This window comes from Camellia sinensis, chromosome 12, assembly GCF_055761805.1.
Source record: "Camellia sinensis isolate YWXY chromosome 12, ASM5576180v1, whole genome shotgun sequence".
NCBI classification, from domain to species: domain Eukaryota; kingdom Viridiplantae; phylum Streptophyta; class Magnoliopsida; order Ericales; family Theaceae; genus Camellia; species Camellia sinensis.
The window spans coordinates 76,901,755-76,917,539 of record NC_138972.1 but is presented as its reverse complement, the minus strand read 5'-3'; the positions used below and the strand labels follow the sequence as shown (position 1 = coordinate 76,917,539).

General features: G+C 37.3%; 1 protein-coding gene across 11 annotated transcripts in view; it reads left to right on the top strand.

The window, feature by feature from the left end:
* Positions 1–15,351, top strand: part of LOC114306813 (uncharacterized) — a 44,750-nt gene extending 29,399 nt beyond the window's left edge. For 3 of the 11 annotated variants that reach the window (XM_028252121.2, XM_028252127.2, XM_028252125.2), the window contains 7 exons: positions 10,415–10,576; positions 12,027–12,088; positions 12,167–12,246; positions 12,436–12,506; positions 12,589–12,629; positions 13,334–13,379; positions 14,799–15,351. In XM_028252121.2, the coding sequence (XP_028107922.2) occupies positions 10,415–10,576; positions 12,027–12,088; positions 12,167–12,246; positions 12,436–12,506; positions 12,589–12,629; positions 13,334–13,379; positions 14,799–14,803 (467 nt within the window). In that variant the 3' untranslated portion in view covers positions 14,804–15,351. Of the gene's footprint in view, positions 1–10,414; positions 10,577–12,026; positions 12,089–12,166; positions 12,247–12,435; positions 12,507–12,588; positions 12,630–13,333; positions 13,380–13,469; positions 13,929–14,798 lie in introns of those variants that run through there. The other 8 variants (XM_028252122.2, XM_082899010.1, XM_082899008.1 and 5 more) reach the window with 4 other exon arrangements.
* The last annotated feature ends 434 nt before the right edge of the window (positions 15,352–15,785 follow it).

Sequence of the window (15,785 nt, the reverse complement as noted above, 5' to 3'; positions counted from 1 at the left end):
TTTTTATTTGTTTATATGTTTATATATATATATATATAAGACTTTTTTCTTTTCTTTTTTTATAATTATATGTTTATATATATGTATATATATAAAACTGTATATAAAAATAAATAATTACAGGTTTATATATATATATATATATAGTATGTAAACTCTGTTTTTTATTTTTTATTTTTTGTAACTAAAACATTTTTATATAACTAAAAAAAACATACATTTAGAATTTAATATAACTAAATGAAAAATCTTACTGATTCTGTATCATTTAGCACTAAGAACTTTCAAATGCTGAATTTTCAAAATTCAAAAGCCAAGGAGAAATTTTTATATATGTTTATATATATGTATATATATAAAACTGTATATATAAAAAATAATTATAGGTTTATATATATATATATATATGTAAACTCTATTTTTTATTTTTTATTTTTTATTTTTTATCCTTCTAATGTTAATGTTAATTTATAGGAAAAATGTCTAGTTCAAATTCTACCAATAACACACAATCTGCCTTTGATGTAATACGAATCTACATAACACATAAAAATATATATATAAAAAAAAAAAATCGCCGTGTCCGCTGCCGTGTCCGTGTCCCCATTTTTTGAAAATTCCCGTGTCCCGTGTCCGTATCCGTGTCCGTGTCCGTGCTTTATAGGCTGCCACCATTGGAAAGCTTACTTCCGAGGCTTGAATTTGCACACAAGAATGGCCTGAAAAGGCATCCAGATGAAGGAGTTAGGCTTGCTTCAAGACGGGGACCAGGACTGATTTTTGCTACAGACCACTAAGGGAGTGTGCCGACCACAAATGGAGCATGCCGACCAAAAATGATCCTTGTCGACCAGAAAAAGTGGTCGGTCGACTAGTGGAGGTGGTCGGTCGACCACTTTTTCCCAGAAAGCCCAGAATTGACAGATATTTTGCTCCAGCTGTTCCAGACTGTCTCAGATATTTCTGAATTGAGATATTTCCGACCCAATGCTCATATATTGCTACATATTGAGCTATATCTCATATTTTTTGGGGGTTAGAACATTTTGAAGGCTTAGAAAATTTGGGGAGATTCTCACTCTAGAATCCTCTCTCTAGAAGATTCGTGAGCAAACTCTCTCTCTCTAGAATTCTCTCATTCTCCTCTTGTTTTTGAGCCTTGAGCTTAGAATTTTCTACACTTTTGCAAAGAGACCCTTAACCAAAGTTGATCACTATTGGGCTAGGGTCCCTTGGAACCTATTTTTGGGCTGTTGGAAGGTTGTTTGGCTCATAAAAGAGGCTGATTTGCTGCTATGCTTCAAAGGTAACCCCTTATCCCTTTTAAGCTCTTTGTGCACTATTGTTTTGTCATAGTTTTCAACTACTTTGGGGCTGTTTTTTGGGTGGTGTTGAACTACAAAAACCTCTGTTTTTCAGTCCTAAAAGTGTTGGTTTGTGCCTTGTTTGGCTAGGGGGTTGTTCTCTCTTTGTGTTCCTTGGCTTGCGAGGCCTTTTGTGCAACTTCTCACCACCTTCAAATCCAACTTTTTGGGCCTTTTTACCACTAAAACTCAGAGGTTTTTCAGTGACAAAAACCATGTTTTGAGGTCCCAAATAGGTGGGGGTAGTCCCCCCTCCTCTTCTCTTGTTTGTATGTGTTGATGGCCAACCAAATGAACATGTGTTTTTACTTCTTTGTGGCTTTGTTTAGGCTCATTTTTGTGACTTTTCAGACCTGCCATAACTCTGTTTTTGGCTGTTTTGGTCACCTCTTGCATGCTTATTGCACTTGTAGTGTAATCCTACTTGTGGCCTTGCAAAGTAGCATGTCTTTGTGCCTTGAATTTGCTTAGTTAAAGCATGTTTTTAGCCATTATTTGCCATGCTTTAACTCTGATTTTAGTTGGTAGGGTCACTTCTTGCTTGGTTTTTGTACTTGTAGTGCAATCCCCCTTTGTAGGCTTAACATGCATCATGCTTTATGCCTCTAATTCTAGCTTGCTTTAGCTCTGTTTCAGCATGCTTTTGGCCTTGATTTAGCATGCTTAAACTCTGTTCCAAGTGGTCTTGGTCATGTATGGCTTGCCTTGTAGGGCTATAGTGTAATTGGCTTTGCTAGCCTTGTGTTTGGAGACCCCTAGCATGCCTTATTGGTGATGTTTGTGTGATATGGCATCATTTGGCATGTTATTTCAGAGCATATATATCTGCCACACTTCCATATTTTTCACTCTTTAAGTGCTCTTGAGAGTTAAGCTTTGTGCCTTGCTTGCGAGCCATCATTTGCACATGCGTTTTCTTGCTTTTCATGCTATCATTTCAGTCCATTTTAGCCACTGTTTTGGCATGCATGAGGTCTGTTTGGGGTTGGTTTAGGCCTTTGTGCATTGCATTGCATACCTCTAGTGTTGTGTCCTTCACTAGCCTCGGTATTCTTGGCTTCTAGCATGCATTGCATGAGTCGTTAGCATGTTTTAGCATCATTTAGCATGTCATTTCAGTGCTGAAATTATGCCATTGCACTCCATTGTTTACTCCTTCATTTGTTTTAAAAGAGGTCTTGAGCCCCTTATTGGCTTGAGCATGGAATTGAGGCTCTCATGCCTAATGGTTTTAGCCTTCTCTTGAGGGCTTCTACTAACCAAAAACATGAGGCTTCTTTCATGCTTAAGGTACTTGTGGTTTAGACCATCTTTCCCATTAGAGGACAATCACATTTGGACAAATCAATTAAAGGATTAATTGGTAAGCTTAAAATGTGTAAACAAAATGAGACCAAGTAAAACATGTCAAGATAACATGCTTGAGTTGCATTGCATGTGTTTGGATCGGACGTTAATCCAAACATGAGGAATGTGGCACGTTTCATACTCAAAGTGATGAAACGTGTAGCATTTCTTGGTCGCCGACCCTCTTGATCATGCATGATAGAGGTGGAGGCTCTTATGTGTTATTTATGCATTCATTGACTTGTACAAACTTGGCTTCTCGGCCATCGTGCATTGCGATGCTCGGTTGGTGGCTCGAGAGTCGAGTACCGCACTCCTTTAAGCTTGAGAAATGATAAGGAGGGTGGTTGTGCACACGTCTTACAAATACACTGCTGTGCCCCTGTTGTTCTTTGTTGCAGCAAAAACTGGAGTCTGGAAAATCAACTGGTCGACCGATCACAAGGAGTAGTCGACCGACCAGTATGAGTGGTCGACCGACCAGTTTTTCTGGTCTACAGCCACCTTTTCTGGTCGGCAGTCCACCAGAGGGTCCCTGTGTTGGAGAAAAAGCATTTTGCAGATTGGCACAATTTTCAGAGGTCAAGGCAAGTGCAAACAGAGGCAATTGGAGGCATGGTAATGGATTTATGAGCGAGGCGATCGAGCATGCATGCATCCCTCATCCCGAGGCCTTCTAATTGTTTTGCTTAGCTAAGTTAGCTTAGTCGTTGTTGTAATTGATTAGTTAATGTGTTTAATTAATTCGGTTTGTAACTAATTTGCTTAGATTAGCTAGTTGTTCTAATTTTGTAATATTTAGTTAACTAAGAATAGTTAATTAGTTTTGTTTTGTAATAATTAGTTTAATTAGATTAGTTGGTTAGCTTAGCTTAGCTTAGTTAGCTTAGCTCATTATTTGGACCCCCCGTCGAGGGGGCAAATGTTGTAATAAGTGTGCGTGTGTGTGATGTGTGTGTGTGATGCATGTCTTCTAACCCCATTTCTTTCTTCCTTTTACTTATTAGCTTTCGATGGTTAGTTTAGGGCATATCTCAATTAGCATACTTATGCTTTGCATGCGTGCATCATTCATTTGTCTTACATGCACTGAGTTCGGCGCATCATTCAAATTGCATTGTATTTCAATACCTATTTGAATACATGTATCAAATGTCGCATTCATATGTCATGATTAGGTAGCCGAGCCTACTTAGTTGCATTTTGCGTGTGTTGCATTAGGCATCTTAACATAGCTAGGATCATGCATTGATTTCTAACTAGCTTCTGTTTTGGCTTGGAGTACACTGTAAGTGTTGATGCTTTAGCATCCTTGCATGTGTGTAAGTGACTGTCATGACAGCATGCTTGCCATGAGGCTAACTGCTTAAGTGTTTAACTGCATGAATGCCTGTGGATGAAGGCTTTATTGCTTGAATTGGAACAATTCATCAAAATATGCGTTTTAAGCCCACTTGAGAGTGGCAAATCCTATTTTTTTAAGCCTACTTGAGGGTGGCAAATCCGCGTCTTAGCCTACTTGAGGGTAGCATCTTTTAAACCATTTTCGAAAAACAAACATGAAATGTTTTGTTCCAATTCTTGCGATTGAGTCTATACTTGTATGCTGTGCGCATCACATAGTAAGTTAGCCAATAAACCGGAATAGGAACGCATGTGTTTTCAAAAATAACATATTATGTTTAGTAGAGGCCGATCTTTTGATCGGGCGAGCGGGAGTGTTCATTTCAGGACCTTCCCTTCTCGTACCCAAGTTCTCGAGCCGAGGCAACTTTGGTGATGATGGACATGTGGCCTTAGGCACGAGTCAGGGTTTCTTAAATTTTTCAAAATAAAATATTTAGGCGGCGACTCTGAAATTTGGCAAAGCAGTCCATGTTTGGCGCTTTTTGATTAAAATCAATTTTCCAAAACGATTTGCCGGATTTGGACTCTTTGGTGATTTATCGGTCTTACATTGCATTTTGTGAGATTAGATTCAGAACTGTGATAGGAGTCCGAACTGTAATAGCTAGAACTACAAATTTGCGCCCTCTTCGAAAGGGGGCCGCGCGGAGCGAGTTCGGGCGGTCTACAGTTTTTCCAAGATTGTTGGGACATTGTGAAAGGAGATTTAATGAGAGTGTTTGGTGAATTTTTCAGGAGTAGGGAGGTTCACCAACGCATCTTTCATTTGCCTTATTCCCAAGTAGGAGAAGTCAGTTAAGATTGGGGATTTTAGCCCATTAGCTTGGTTATATCACTTTACAAAATTTTGGGGAAGGTTCTTTCTAAAAGAATTAGAGTGGTTCTTGAGGAAATGATCTCTCCTTCACAGGCTGCCTTCATGCATGGAAGGAAAATTTTGGATGTGGTCCGATCTCTCCTTCACAGGCTGCCTTCGTGCATGGAAGGAAAATTTTGGATGTGGTCCTAGTGGACAATGAGGTTGTGTAATGCCTCCAGATCTGAAATTATAAACTATCCAACATGGCAGAGATATACATATAATAACAAACTCAAATTTACAACATGAATCCCAAATGTTCTCTTTCTCATTGAACTATAATTTCAAAGTTGCAAAAATACATATTGAGCTTTCAGAGTTCAAACAAATGCCCCACGGGCTTACAATACTTAGTACATGGTCTTCAATGAACAAAAAAGGCCCCTTGATTTCCAAAACAACATAAAAGTTCAACAATTTAGTTACAACTTCAAGATATCATTGAATTTTAGACAAAAGGGTTGGTCAGCTTCACTGGGGTGGTTGCGGCTCACCAAGTCCTGAAATTTTGTTAGATAGGAATGAGTAATTGTCCAATAGAGAATATATTTAACTACGTATATAAACATTTGATTTAAATTATGCATAACCATGCCCCTTATTCATGAACACTAATCCCCCAACTTCATACCCCAATTGTCATCGTTTCCCTTAATTCCACATTTCTCCATCCTTACATGAATGGCCAGTGGGCACCTCAAGTTTTCCACATTTGTCGTCCTCACATGATCGGGCATGTGGACCCCTCAACCAGTCCCACATTTGTCGTCCTCACACGACCGGGCAAGTGGGCACTTCAATTTTTCCGCCCGGGTAAGACCATATCACACAACAAGCAACTATCCAAAACTCAAATTTCATCTCAACACAATGGATCTCAATACATTTCCAATTTACCCATTAATTTCTTTTCTATTACCAACCAAGACCCATGAAGAATAATTGGGGGTTTTCCTTCTATTCTTTCATTTTTCCAAGATACATGATGTGTTCATTATTTTTCATTAAGAAATAATCAATTCTTCCACAAATTTTAGGGCAAAACTCACTATCACCATTAATGTCCATATATATATACATCACCCATTCCAAATCACACATCCATATCATGAGATTAACACATATTCAAACCAAAATATAGATATACAAGGGTAAAGATATTCCTACCTCAAAAGGTTGTGAGTGAAGAGATGAAGACCCAAAGAATGAACTTTCAAAATGACACGATCCAATCGGTTCAAAATGTAGCTTTCAGCGAGGTTAACAACTTTGATGAAGGCACAAGGATGGATCCTTGCTATAAATGGATGAAATCTAGTGTTTTAATACTAGGGTTTTCGGAAAAGGGTGATAAAGAGAGAAAAATTGTGAAAAAGTGAGCCCAAAATGTGTTTAGATTGAGTTTTAAAATTGCTGACCTAAATAGACCGCTCGAGTAAACTTTTCATCGCTCGAGCGATGCACTCAATACAAGCAGACTGCTTGAGCTAACTTTCCATCATTTGAGTGATAAATGTAAGGTCTTAGAAGTTTTGCAGAGCTACAGTGAAAATACTGGGAGCTTCATTTCTATGCTTGAGCGATCACTTTACCGCTCGAGCGATCTCGCCTGCAAATGGGCAAGATACTAGGAGCTCTGCTTCACCGTTCGAGCGACCGATTTACCGCTTGAGCGGTAGCCCAGAACAAGTTGTTACAGGTTGTGGAGGAATACAGAGGTTTGCGTAAGGAGGGTGTTATCTTCACGGTGGACTTTGAGAGAGTATATAATCATGTAGATTTTGGACTTCGTTTTGAAAAGGAAGGGTTTCGGTTTTAGGTGGAGGAAGTGGATTTATTGTCGTGCAATATGTCAGTTATTGTGAATACTTTTCAAACGTCTAGGGGATTAAGGCAGGGTGACCCATTATGACCGTTTTTATTTATTTTAGTTGTTGACGTGTTGGGGAGGTTAATCAACATTGCTAGGGATAAGGCTGTTATGGAGGGGTTGTGGTGGGTAGAGATATGATTGATGTCACTCATTTACAGTTTGCAGATAGTATTTTTTTCTTTGCAAAGGAGGAAAGTAAGGTTCGTAATTTGCTTATGCTTTTGAGGATCTTTGAAGTTGTGCTCGACATTAAGGTCAATCTTAGTAAGAGTAGTGTTGTGGGTATTAATCTAGAGCATAGTTGTGAGCAACGAATGGTAGCCATGTTGGGTTGTCCCATTGAGAAGTTCCCTCTCAAGTATCTCGGCCCTCTATTGGGTGGAGACCCTAGAATAGAGACCACCTAGAATCCAGTTTTGTTAAGATTGGGAAAAGATTGGAGGGATGAAAGCGAGCGTTTTTATTTTATTTTATTTTTTTTGGTGGGGGGAGATACACTTTGGTACAGGTAGTGTTGAGCTGTATTCCTATTTATTTTGTATCCTTGTTCAAGATACCGGTTCGAATTGCAAGGAAAATTGAGAAACTGGCGAGAGACTTTCTTAGGGAAGGGTGCGATGAGGGTAAAAAGGATTAGTTAGTTGGATGGGAGGTTGCCTCTCTTCCTAGGAATAAAGGGGGTCTTGCTATTGGGAACATTGTTGCTAAAAACATTGCCCTCTTGGGCAAATGGTTATTGAAATTTCCCGATGAAAGCGAGTCCTTATGGTGTTCTATTATTAAAAGCAAGTATGGAGTTCAGGCCAATGGTAGAGATTCTATTGTGGTTAGTAGAGGCAATTGTCGTTCTCCTTGGAAGTCTATCTCTCGTTTATCTCCACTTATGTCTCGGTTTTCGTCTATGAAAGTGGGTGATGGGGCTAGTATATGATTTTGGGAAAATGTTTGGTTGGGGGATACATCTTTCGATAAAGCTTTCCCACTTTTGTATCGATTGGTTCATTCTAGAAATGTTTCAATTGCGTTGGTGGCATGTTCTACCGTGGCACCAATTTCTTGGAATTTTAGTTTCCTTAGGAATCTAAGCGATAGGGAGTTTCTTGAGTTGGCATCTTTGTTGACATTGATTGATGGGGTTTTGTTATTTTTATCTTCTGATAAAAGGGTGTGGAATATCAGCTCTTTAGGGTGTTTTTCTTGTAAATCTTTGTTTGAAAAACTCATTGATGAGTCTTCCGTTCCTTTGTTTCCTCTTCATATGAAAATCTGGAATGCGGGTGTCCCTCATAAAGTGAAGTTTTTCATGTGTGGTCCTTAGTTCAAAGAGGTGTCATGACCAATGACCTATTCCAAAGGAGAAGGCCTTGTCACTATCTTTTCCTTCAATGGTGCGTGATGTGCAAGAGGTGTTCGGAATCAGCGGATCATCTCTTTCTTCATTGTTTGGTGGCTCTTGATGGTAGCGTTTCTTTGGCTTGTGTGATGTTCAATGGGTTGCTCCAAGGGATTGCACACATATGCTTCTTGTTAAGTTTGAAGGGTTCGGCGGCTCTAAGAGAGTCAACACATTGTGGTCTTGTATTGTTTGTGCTATTTTTTGGATTATTTGGTTGGAGAGGAATTCAAGGATCTTTGATGGAAAGGAGGCTGCTGCAGATTCTTTATGGGATAGGGCTGGGTTTTTGGCTTCATTTTGGGCTTTTGCATCTCCTCCTTTTAAAGGAGTTCCACTCTTCTTGATTTATAGGGATTGGGTTGCTGTTCGCAATCCTTAGTGATTGGATTTCCTTGTTTTCTTTTAGTTTTTTGATGGTTGTTTTTATTTTATTTGGTCCTTCTTCACTGTATGAGGACTTCTTGTCCTCTACCTTTTCTGTTAATAAATTTCGTTGTTGATTTTTCAATAAAAAAGGATTCACAAACAGATCCTTTACAGTAAAATTGAAAGTTATGTAGGAGATCCATTTTGAGCTTATGAATTCCCAAATCCACCTCCTCAAATGTGCCTAGTTCTCTACCGCCACAACCTCCACATCGAACATAAGGGAGTGACCATCCAAGCTTTCTTCTTAGTTTTTCTTCTACAATCATGCCTCCAACAACTTAACACATCCTTTACCAATCTTGGCATTTCCCACTGAACCCCAAAGATGGTGAGCAACAAGCCCTAAAGCTTTTGCAAGAGTTGTGAGGTGTATATGATGGCAAAAATGTCATCGTCTCCAAATGTGCATGGCACCATAATAATATGTTATAGCATATTGCCACCCTTATTTAAATATTGAGCTTCTATAAATATTTATATAGGCTCTTTTTTTTATTCTAAATATTTCCATACATTTCTGATATGTTTTTTTTCGTTTCCCATATATTTTCAAAATGTTTTCATTTCCAAGCTAACCTAAACTGCACACCAAAATGATTTTTTTTATCCTTGCTTGACAAGTGATGGTGAAAATTGTCATATAAAAAAATTGGGCTCCCATCACTGCCTCCAATGTGCTGGAAGTTCTTGGATTAAGGCTTGGACTTATTGTTCTATTGGCAATTCTGGAGTTTAAAGAAGTAGTATGAAGATAAAAGTTAAAAACTAGTGTTAGTTTCCATGATGGAGCAAATCATGAATTATAGTAATTTTCTAGGGGATTTTCTTCCATGGATTCTACGATAAGTTAGGAGTTATTTGAGCCAATTAGGTGTAGGTGCATAGCATTTTATATAATTTTCATTTGGATATTGTGGAATATCTTTGCAAAAATAGGTTGGAATTAAAGTTGATTCAAGGAATAGAGGACCTATTCTAGTTTTATTTTTTATTTTAATTTATATATATCCTTTGTAATAAAGAATGAGCAAAAATGGAAAGTCGATTTGAAGATTGTGTAGGGTAGCAGATATTTGTGCTAGGCCGTTGAGAGGCTTGTGGATAGGATTCTTGTGAGTTGTGATGTGTTAAGAGTAGTAAATAAATGGGATGATATGGTTCACAATCTTTAATTTTTTGATAAGCAAATATTGTATTAGAAAAAGTGCCGGAAGGGGTGCATCGTATGTACAAAGTCTATGAGAAGTCAAAAAGGCTCAACACAAAAATTGAGTTCACCTATAAAACCTACAAGAATAAAGGAGAATTTATAAAAAAAATTCCTTTACACCAAAATATGGAAACTATGCAAAAGCCTCTTCCTAAGCTTTAGAATTGCTAGCACTGACTTCAAAAATGCATCTATTCCTTTCTCTCAACAAATGCCAAGTCATATTGCCGTTTAAATGACTTGCTGCGATGCTGGATTTTTCCATGAATGTCTCATTTTCAAAAACTAACAGCATAATGGGACATTTAGGGTCTTTTATAATTGCTCTATATAATTCTTTTCTACTTTTTTGTTTGTCCCAAGGAAGGGACTCATTGTGTTCTATGTGCTTCCTTTGATATAAGATAAGAAAAATTGATAGATGTTGAGCCTTTGCCTTCTAACAAGATAATGTCGTGCTTTAAATGAAATTTGTTGAAGAAAATATTGTTGTATGTGATCAATAATCAGTACTTTTCATTTCTTTCAGCTGTCATAATGCCACATCAACCTAGAACCAAGGGAAAATCTGCCAGTAGGAACCATGAGGACATCCAAGTAAATAGAAGGTCTTCTTCTACAACAGATGAACTTGTACAACTCTTGAGACAACAAGCATCACAGAGGCAGCCACAAACAGGTTTAGGCATAGGTACTCCAAATGTCTCTCTCAATTTAATTTCTTAGATATTGCTCTTGAGAATATCCTAATGCTTTCAATTAGTACCTTGTAGATGTAAATTCATGCATTTGTTTTGTTTTGCTTAAACGTAGAGAATCTTTGCCATTTTACTGTCTACATTTTTTCATTTATCAAAAAGAGCAAAATATTCGTTGTCTAATTTTTTTTGGTTGGTTTGTTGTCTACATTGTTCACACCATTGGCTACTGTTATTACTTCATTTCTTCACCTTTAATTTCTTAAATATGTTGTAATTGAAGACGAAAATGCAAAAAAATGTAGTAAAGTGATAAGCATTTGATATGTAAGAATTATCAGTGTTAACACTTATGAATAGGTAGGAGTCAGGTTAAACAACTGAAATTTGTCATCTATGTTTACATGGAATAGGGTTGGGGTGTTGGGTGCTTATCTAGGGGTCAAATCCATCAAATCTCTGGCTGAAGGATATGGTACCCTGGCGAAAAAGGATGATCTTTTTAATTAAAAAAAAAAAAAATTGTCGCATAAATTTATGTTTTTTTATGAAACATAGTTTGTAAACGTTGTATTGGATTTAATGTAAAATTGCCTGAAATAACAAGTAACAATGACAATAGACGACTACAAAGACTAGAATGAAACATGAACACAATTGCGAGAAACTTGTTACATGGTCTTGGGTAAAACAGTCCCAAAAACTAGTTATTGAGGTGATGATGCCCTCATTCTTATATACTTGACATTACTTTAGTACTTAAATGATGTGGGATTTTGCTTCACACCTACCCTCATGCGTAGCGTGCTCACTCGACAACACTTGTCACGTGCAAGCTAGGGACACGCACCTTACCCATCCGTATGTAATTTGGCTCTGATACCATGTTAGTCGTTCTTGGATAGAACTCAACCCTAAAAGCTAGGCGATGTGCCCTTACTCTTATATACTTCACATTACTTTAGTATCTAGGCGATGTGAGACTTCGCTTCACAAAACTATAGTTAGTTTTAATTTGACAAAATAGTAGCCAGCTGATAATATGAGTTTATCTACACTATTAACTGAAATGGTTTGAAACGGTTTGAAACTTGGGTGCAACAAGAATGGAAGGATGGGATTTGGTTTGAGCTTTTGAGAAAAGATCAAAGTGGTCCATGATCTATTCTAGCCATTAATAATGGAATAGGATTTGTTCAGCTTTTTCTCAAAATTGAGGTCACATGAATTGGTCAATAAATGTTAACTCTTATTTTCTCAAAATTGATTGTACTTCTTTATGCGACTGCATATACATTTGTTGGGGGTTCTACTTCCCTACTGAAAATAATTGTAAATAATCATGTTTGTTTTTCTGTTTTGAATCTTAATTGATAGCAACATGTTGGAATGTTTGTAATCTATCTGAATTTTTTTCCCATTTTATTTTTGTTTGGTGAGCAGCGTCATTTGATCAGGGTTATCCTTACTCTTTGCCCGCAAGGAAGCGCCCTGTTTCTCTATTGGTGAGTCTTATATTGGTTAATGTATGCTCTCTTGTTAATTTGCGTTCCTTTTCAAATGCCTTCATGTTTTCTGTGCAGGGAGATGACCCTCTTTATTCAGATCCCAGAGGGTATCCTCGTGCACGCTTTGAAAGTTCTTTTACAGCTGCGAGCCCAGGGTGTGTTTTTTTTTTTTAAACATTGTCTGATATGTATTCGTAATTAGTGATATCATCAACGATTAATCCATTTTGCATGCATGATAAGTGATTCTTTCACCCGTACTTTCAGATTAACATCTTCCTGTACATTTTGTTCATTTAAAAATAATGATTTTCTTCTTTTGTTTTCCTTGTATTTTGTTACAGTGTATTGTCCCAGCGTGTTGGTGCGACATCTTTGCCCTATTACCGCCAGCAAGGTTCTGGTCATGCATCTGGTAAGCTTATACATCACAGTATCTCAGGCTTAGAATTAAGTATCAGGTTTTGATTTATGATGATTTTCATTTTTATTGTCAGGATCACTTCATGGGGTTGAAGATTATCCCAACAGTTTTCAGGTATGGGGTCCATACATTCTAACTACTTTCTGGTGTTTTTCATTGAGAAATACTTTGGTTTATTAAATAACACAAGCTTCTTTCAGCTTATTCAAACTTGTCAATTTGACAAGTTGCAACATATGACTCAGTTGTGCCAATATTATGAGAATTGTGGGTAAGGAAGTTGGTGAGAGTTTGACAGGAATGACATTAAAAATCAATTTTGATAATAGTTTTATAAAGTAGATATACTCCAAAAAGAAAGGGGAAAGGGGGAGGGAGTGAGGAGCACTGCTTGCAAGCCCTTTTTCAAGTGTCTCAATATTTTACCAGCCTAATCATGTGAATTGTATGGTTGTAAGATAGCCTTTTAAGTCATATAGAAACTCAGCCTCTTTATTTTCTTATCGAAAATGTTCTTTCAAATATTTTAATCATTTTGAAAGCAAAATGATGGAAGTTCTTGAAACACTGTTTATTGTCATGAAAGTTGAAAATGAAATCATGGTAGACTACAGTTTTGTGTTTGCAACGATGGATTTAACTGAATTTTTCTTTTTTGTTGTATTGTTCCATTTTTTAAGTTCTGATTTGTACTGTTTTCAAATACATGCCCACATCATGTTTAACTTAAAGTTATTAATTAGGAATTTTATTTTTGTTTAATTCTTATCTTACATACAAATCCATGATCATTCTCATATCTAAATTTTGCTTCACAGACAAGAGGGGCTCCTTACCATGGAAATAGTGGCAAATATGATAGATGTAAGTCATCTCATGTCTTTCAGTGTTTCAAATTTGGGCATGACTTTTCTATTTTTGATTTGTGATAGTTACATTGTTTTTATTTATGAGGAATGCTAGAGATCCACAATCTAGAATCCACAATGACATGGGGAGTTGGGCCTTACATGGTTGCGTTTCTGAAAAATCAAAAGTTGTCTCGTCACCTGCCAGGTCATTGTGTAAAATTAGGGGAGGCTTCTTAGGTGTCTCAATTGGCCTTTATTTACTGAGGAATGCTTCTCCCATTTCTCCCTTTGTTTGCGGGGCTGCTGCTGGGGATTAGTATTACCTGTGGGATCTGTACAATGAGGACGGGAAATTTGGCAGAATTTTAAAATTTGAGTCACATTTTTATTTAGACAAGTTTTATGACCATACTCCTAAACTCATCTTCTTGGAATGATCCCATTCCAAATGGTTTGTGACTTCAAAATGTTGGGAGTATGGAGTGTATTGCTTTGACTCTCTATGGTGTCCCCAGGCATTATTGTTGTTATTATAGTTTCTATTTTTTTCCTGAGTTTTCAATTCCTTATGACATCTCTTTTGTGTTCCTTATGATTGTTGCATTATTTGTGCCCTACAATGCCTTGTATTTGTGTGTTTTGAATATCTTCTTGTATGAGACTTGAGTCCTGATTATCTGATCCAATATAAACCATCTTTACTTGTATCAGTGTTAAATTATGTGCTCCTGATGGTTAAACCATCCAAATTGTCGATTAGCACATTTATGGCGTTGGGACCAAAACCATTTCGGATGAACTAACCTCTCTCTCTCTCTCTCTCTCTCTCTCTCTCTCTCTCTGTCTCGGTGGGTGCAAACTGGGTGGTAACCCCCTGCCCTTTCCCATAATCTGGTTGAAGCTGAGATTCAATCCCAGGTTTAGCAATTCTAGCTAGGCTACTTGGCATCTTCGAACCAGAAATCAAACCACCCATTTTTGACTATTTTTAAGTTCTCGTATTTGGTTCTCTTTGTTATGTTCATAGATATGACCATTTTGTTCAAGCCAGACCAGACGATTTGCTGAATATTTTTCTCCCACCCAACAGACTCAGTCTCAATATCCATGTCTGTTCTTTCCCCTTGCATGACACTTTTGGAAATTCTGTGAGTTTGCTCGACTGCCCAATGTCACCGAATTGCTCAACTTGGTTTTGTTTAGTTTATCTATAGGTTGCTGGACTGTTGATGGTTTCTGATGTCTGCTAGTAACACAGATCTCCTTCTTTGACCACCCACCAGCACACTTATAAAATTACAAACACGCTCAAACGGCTTCAAACTGTTTGACGTAGACACTGGAAATGCTGATTCTAGAGGGTTTACTTTTTAAAGATTTTGATGCTTTTGTCATTTCTAGTCCTGGTTTTAAAAGCTTATTTTCTACACAGATTGATGGAGGCATTCACTCAAGTGCAAGATGCTGATGAAATACTCTGGTGAATGTTCCTGAGCTTTCGCAATCGACTGAAGCGCAAGTATGCTGATGAAATAGTCCAGTAGCAAATTTGATTCTTGTAAATTTTGTTTTCTTATTTGGACGGTCACATGCCAGCCATCTAGTGAAATTTTGAAGTGTAACCCCACCATCACCCTTAATCCCGCCCCTTCCCTCATCCACATCTTCATCCTCGACAAGCTTGTTTCAAGTTACACTATCTAAACATATGGTGAATGAGAAGACAATTGAGAGTCTGCATTATTAGCAGCAACTTGATCGGTATATCTGGGTGTTTCAGGGCCGTTGATAGCAATAGAGTTGGCTATTCATGCTGTAAAAGCAATGGTAGTATTCCCTACTAGCATTGAATGTTTAAGACTTTGTATTTTAGGATGGTTCAACATAACACTGTTTTTGTGCCCTGATCTTGCAAAATTTATGTACATATAACAGGAGCTGGTGTTGGAATGACCTAATTAACCTGGAAATATTTACTTGAGTTACTCTCTCGTGTTGTTTCTTTTGATGGTTGCTAGCTGACAATTTTGTTGTTTGGAATGACCATTTCATTTCATTTCATTTTATTTTTATTTTAGTAAAACCAAAGACAGTATAAAAGTAATGGGAAGGGAAGTCTGCAGGATTGACATGTGTCAAAGATAGGGATTAATAAAGCTTGACCACTCTGCCACAAATACATATTGGCTTCTATAATAAAGAGATGCTGTGAAAAACTAACAAATGTATGCGGGTTTGATCACTTGATGTAGAGTCTATTTAATATTAATATTGTGTGTAGTTGATATGGTTGTTGATGTCTTTATTGGTGTTGTAACATCTCAATTCTTATGACCAAAAACATATTAATTCAACTCGTGACTAAAAGATTAACATAAAAATAAAGATATGAACTTCATAGAACAGAGTTTCCAATCTT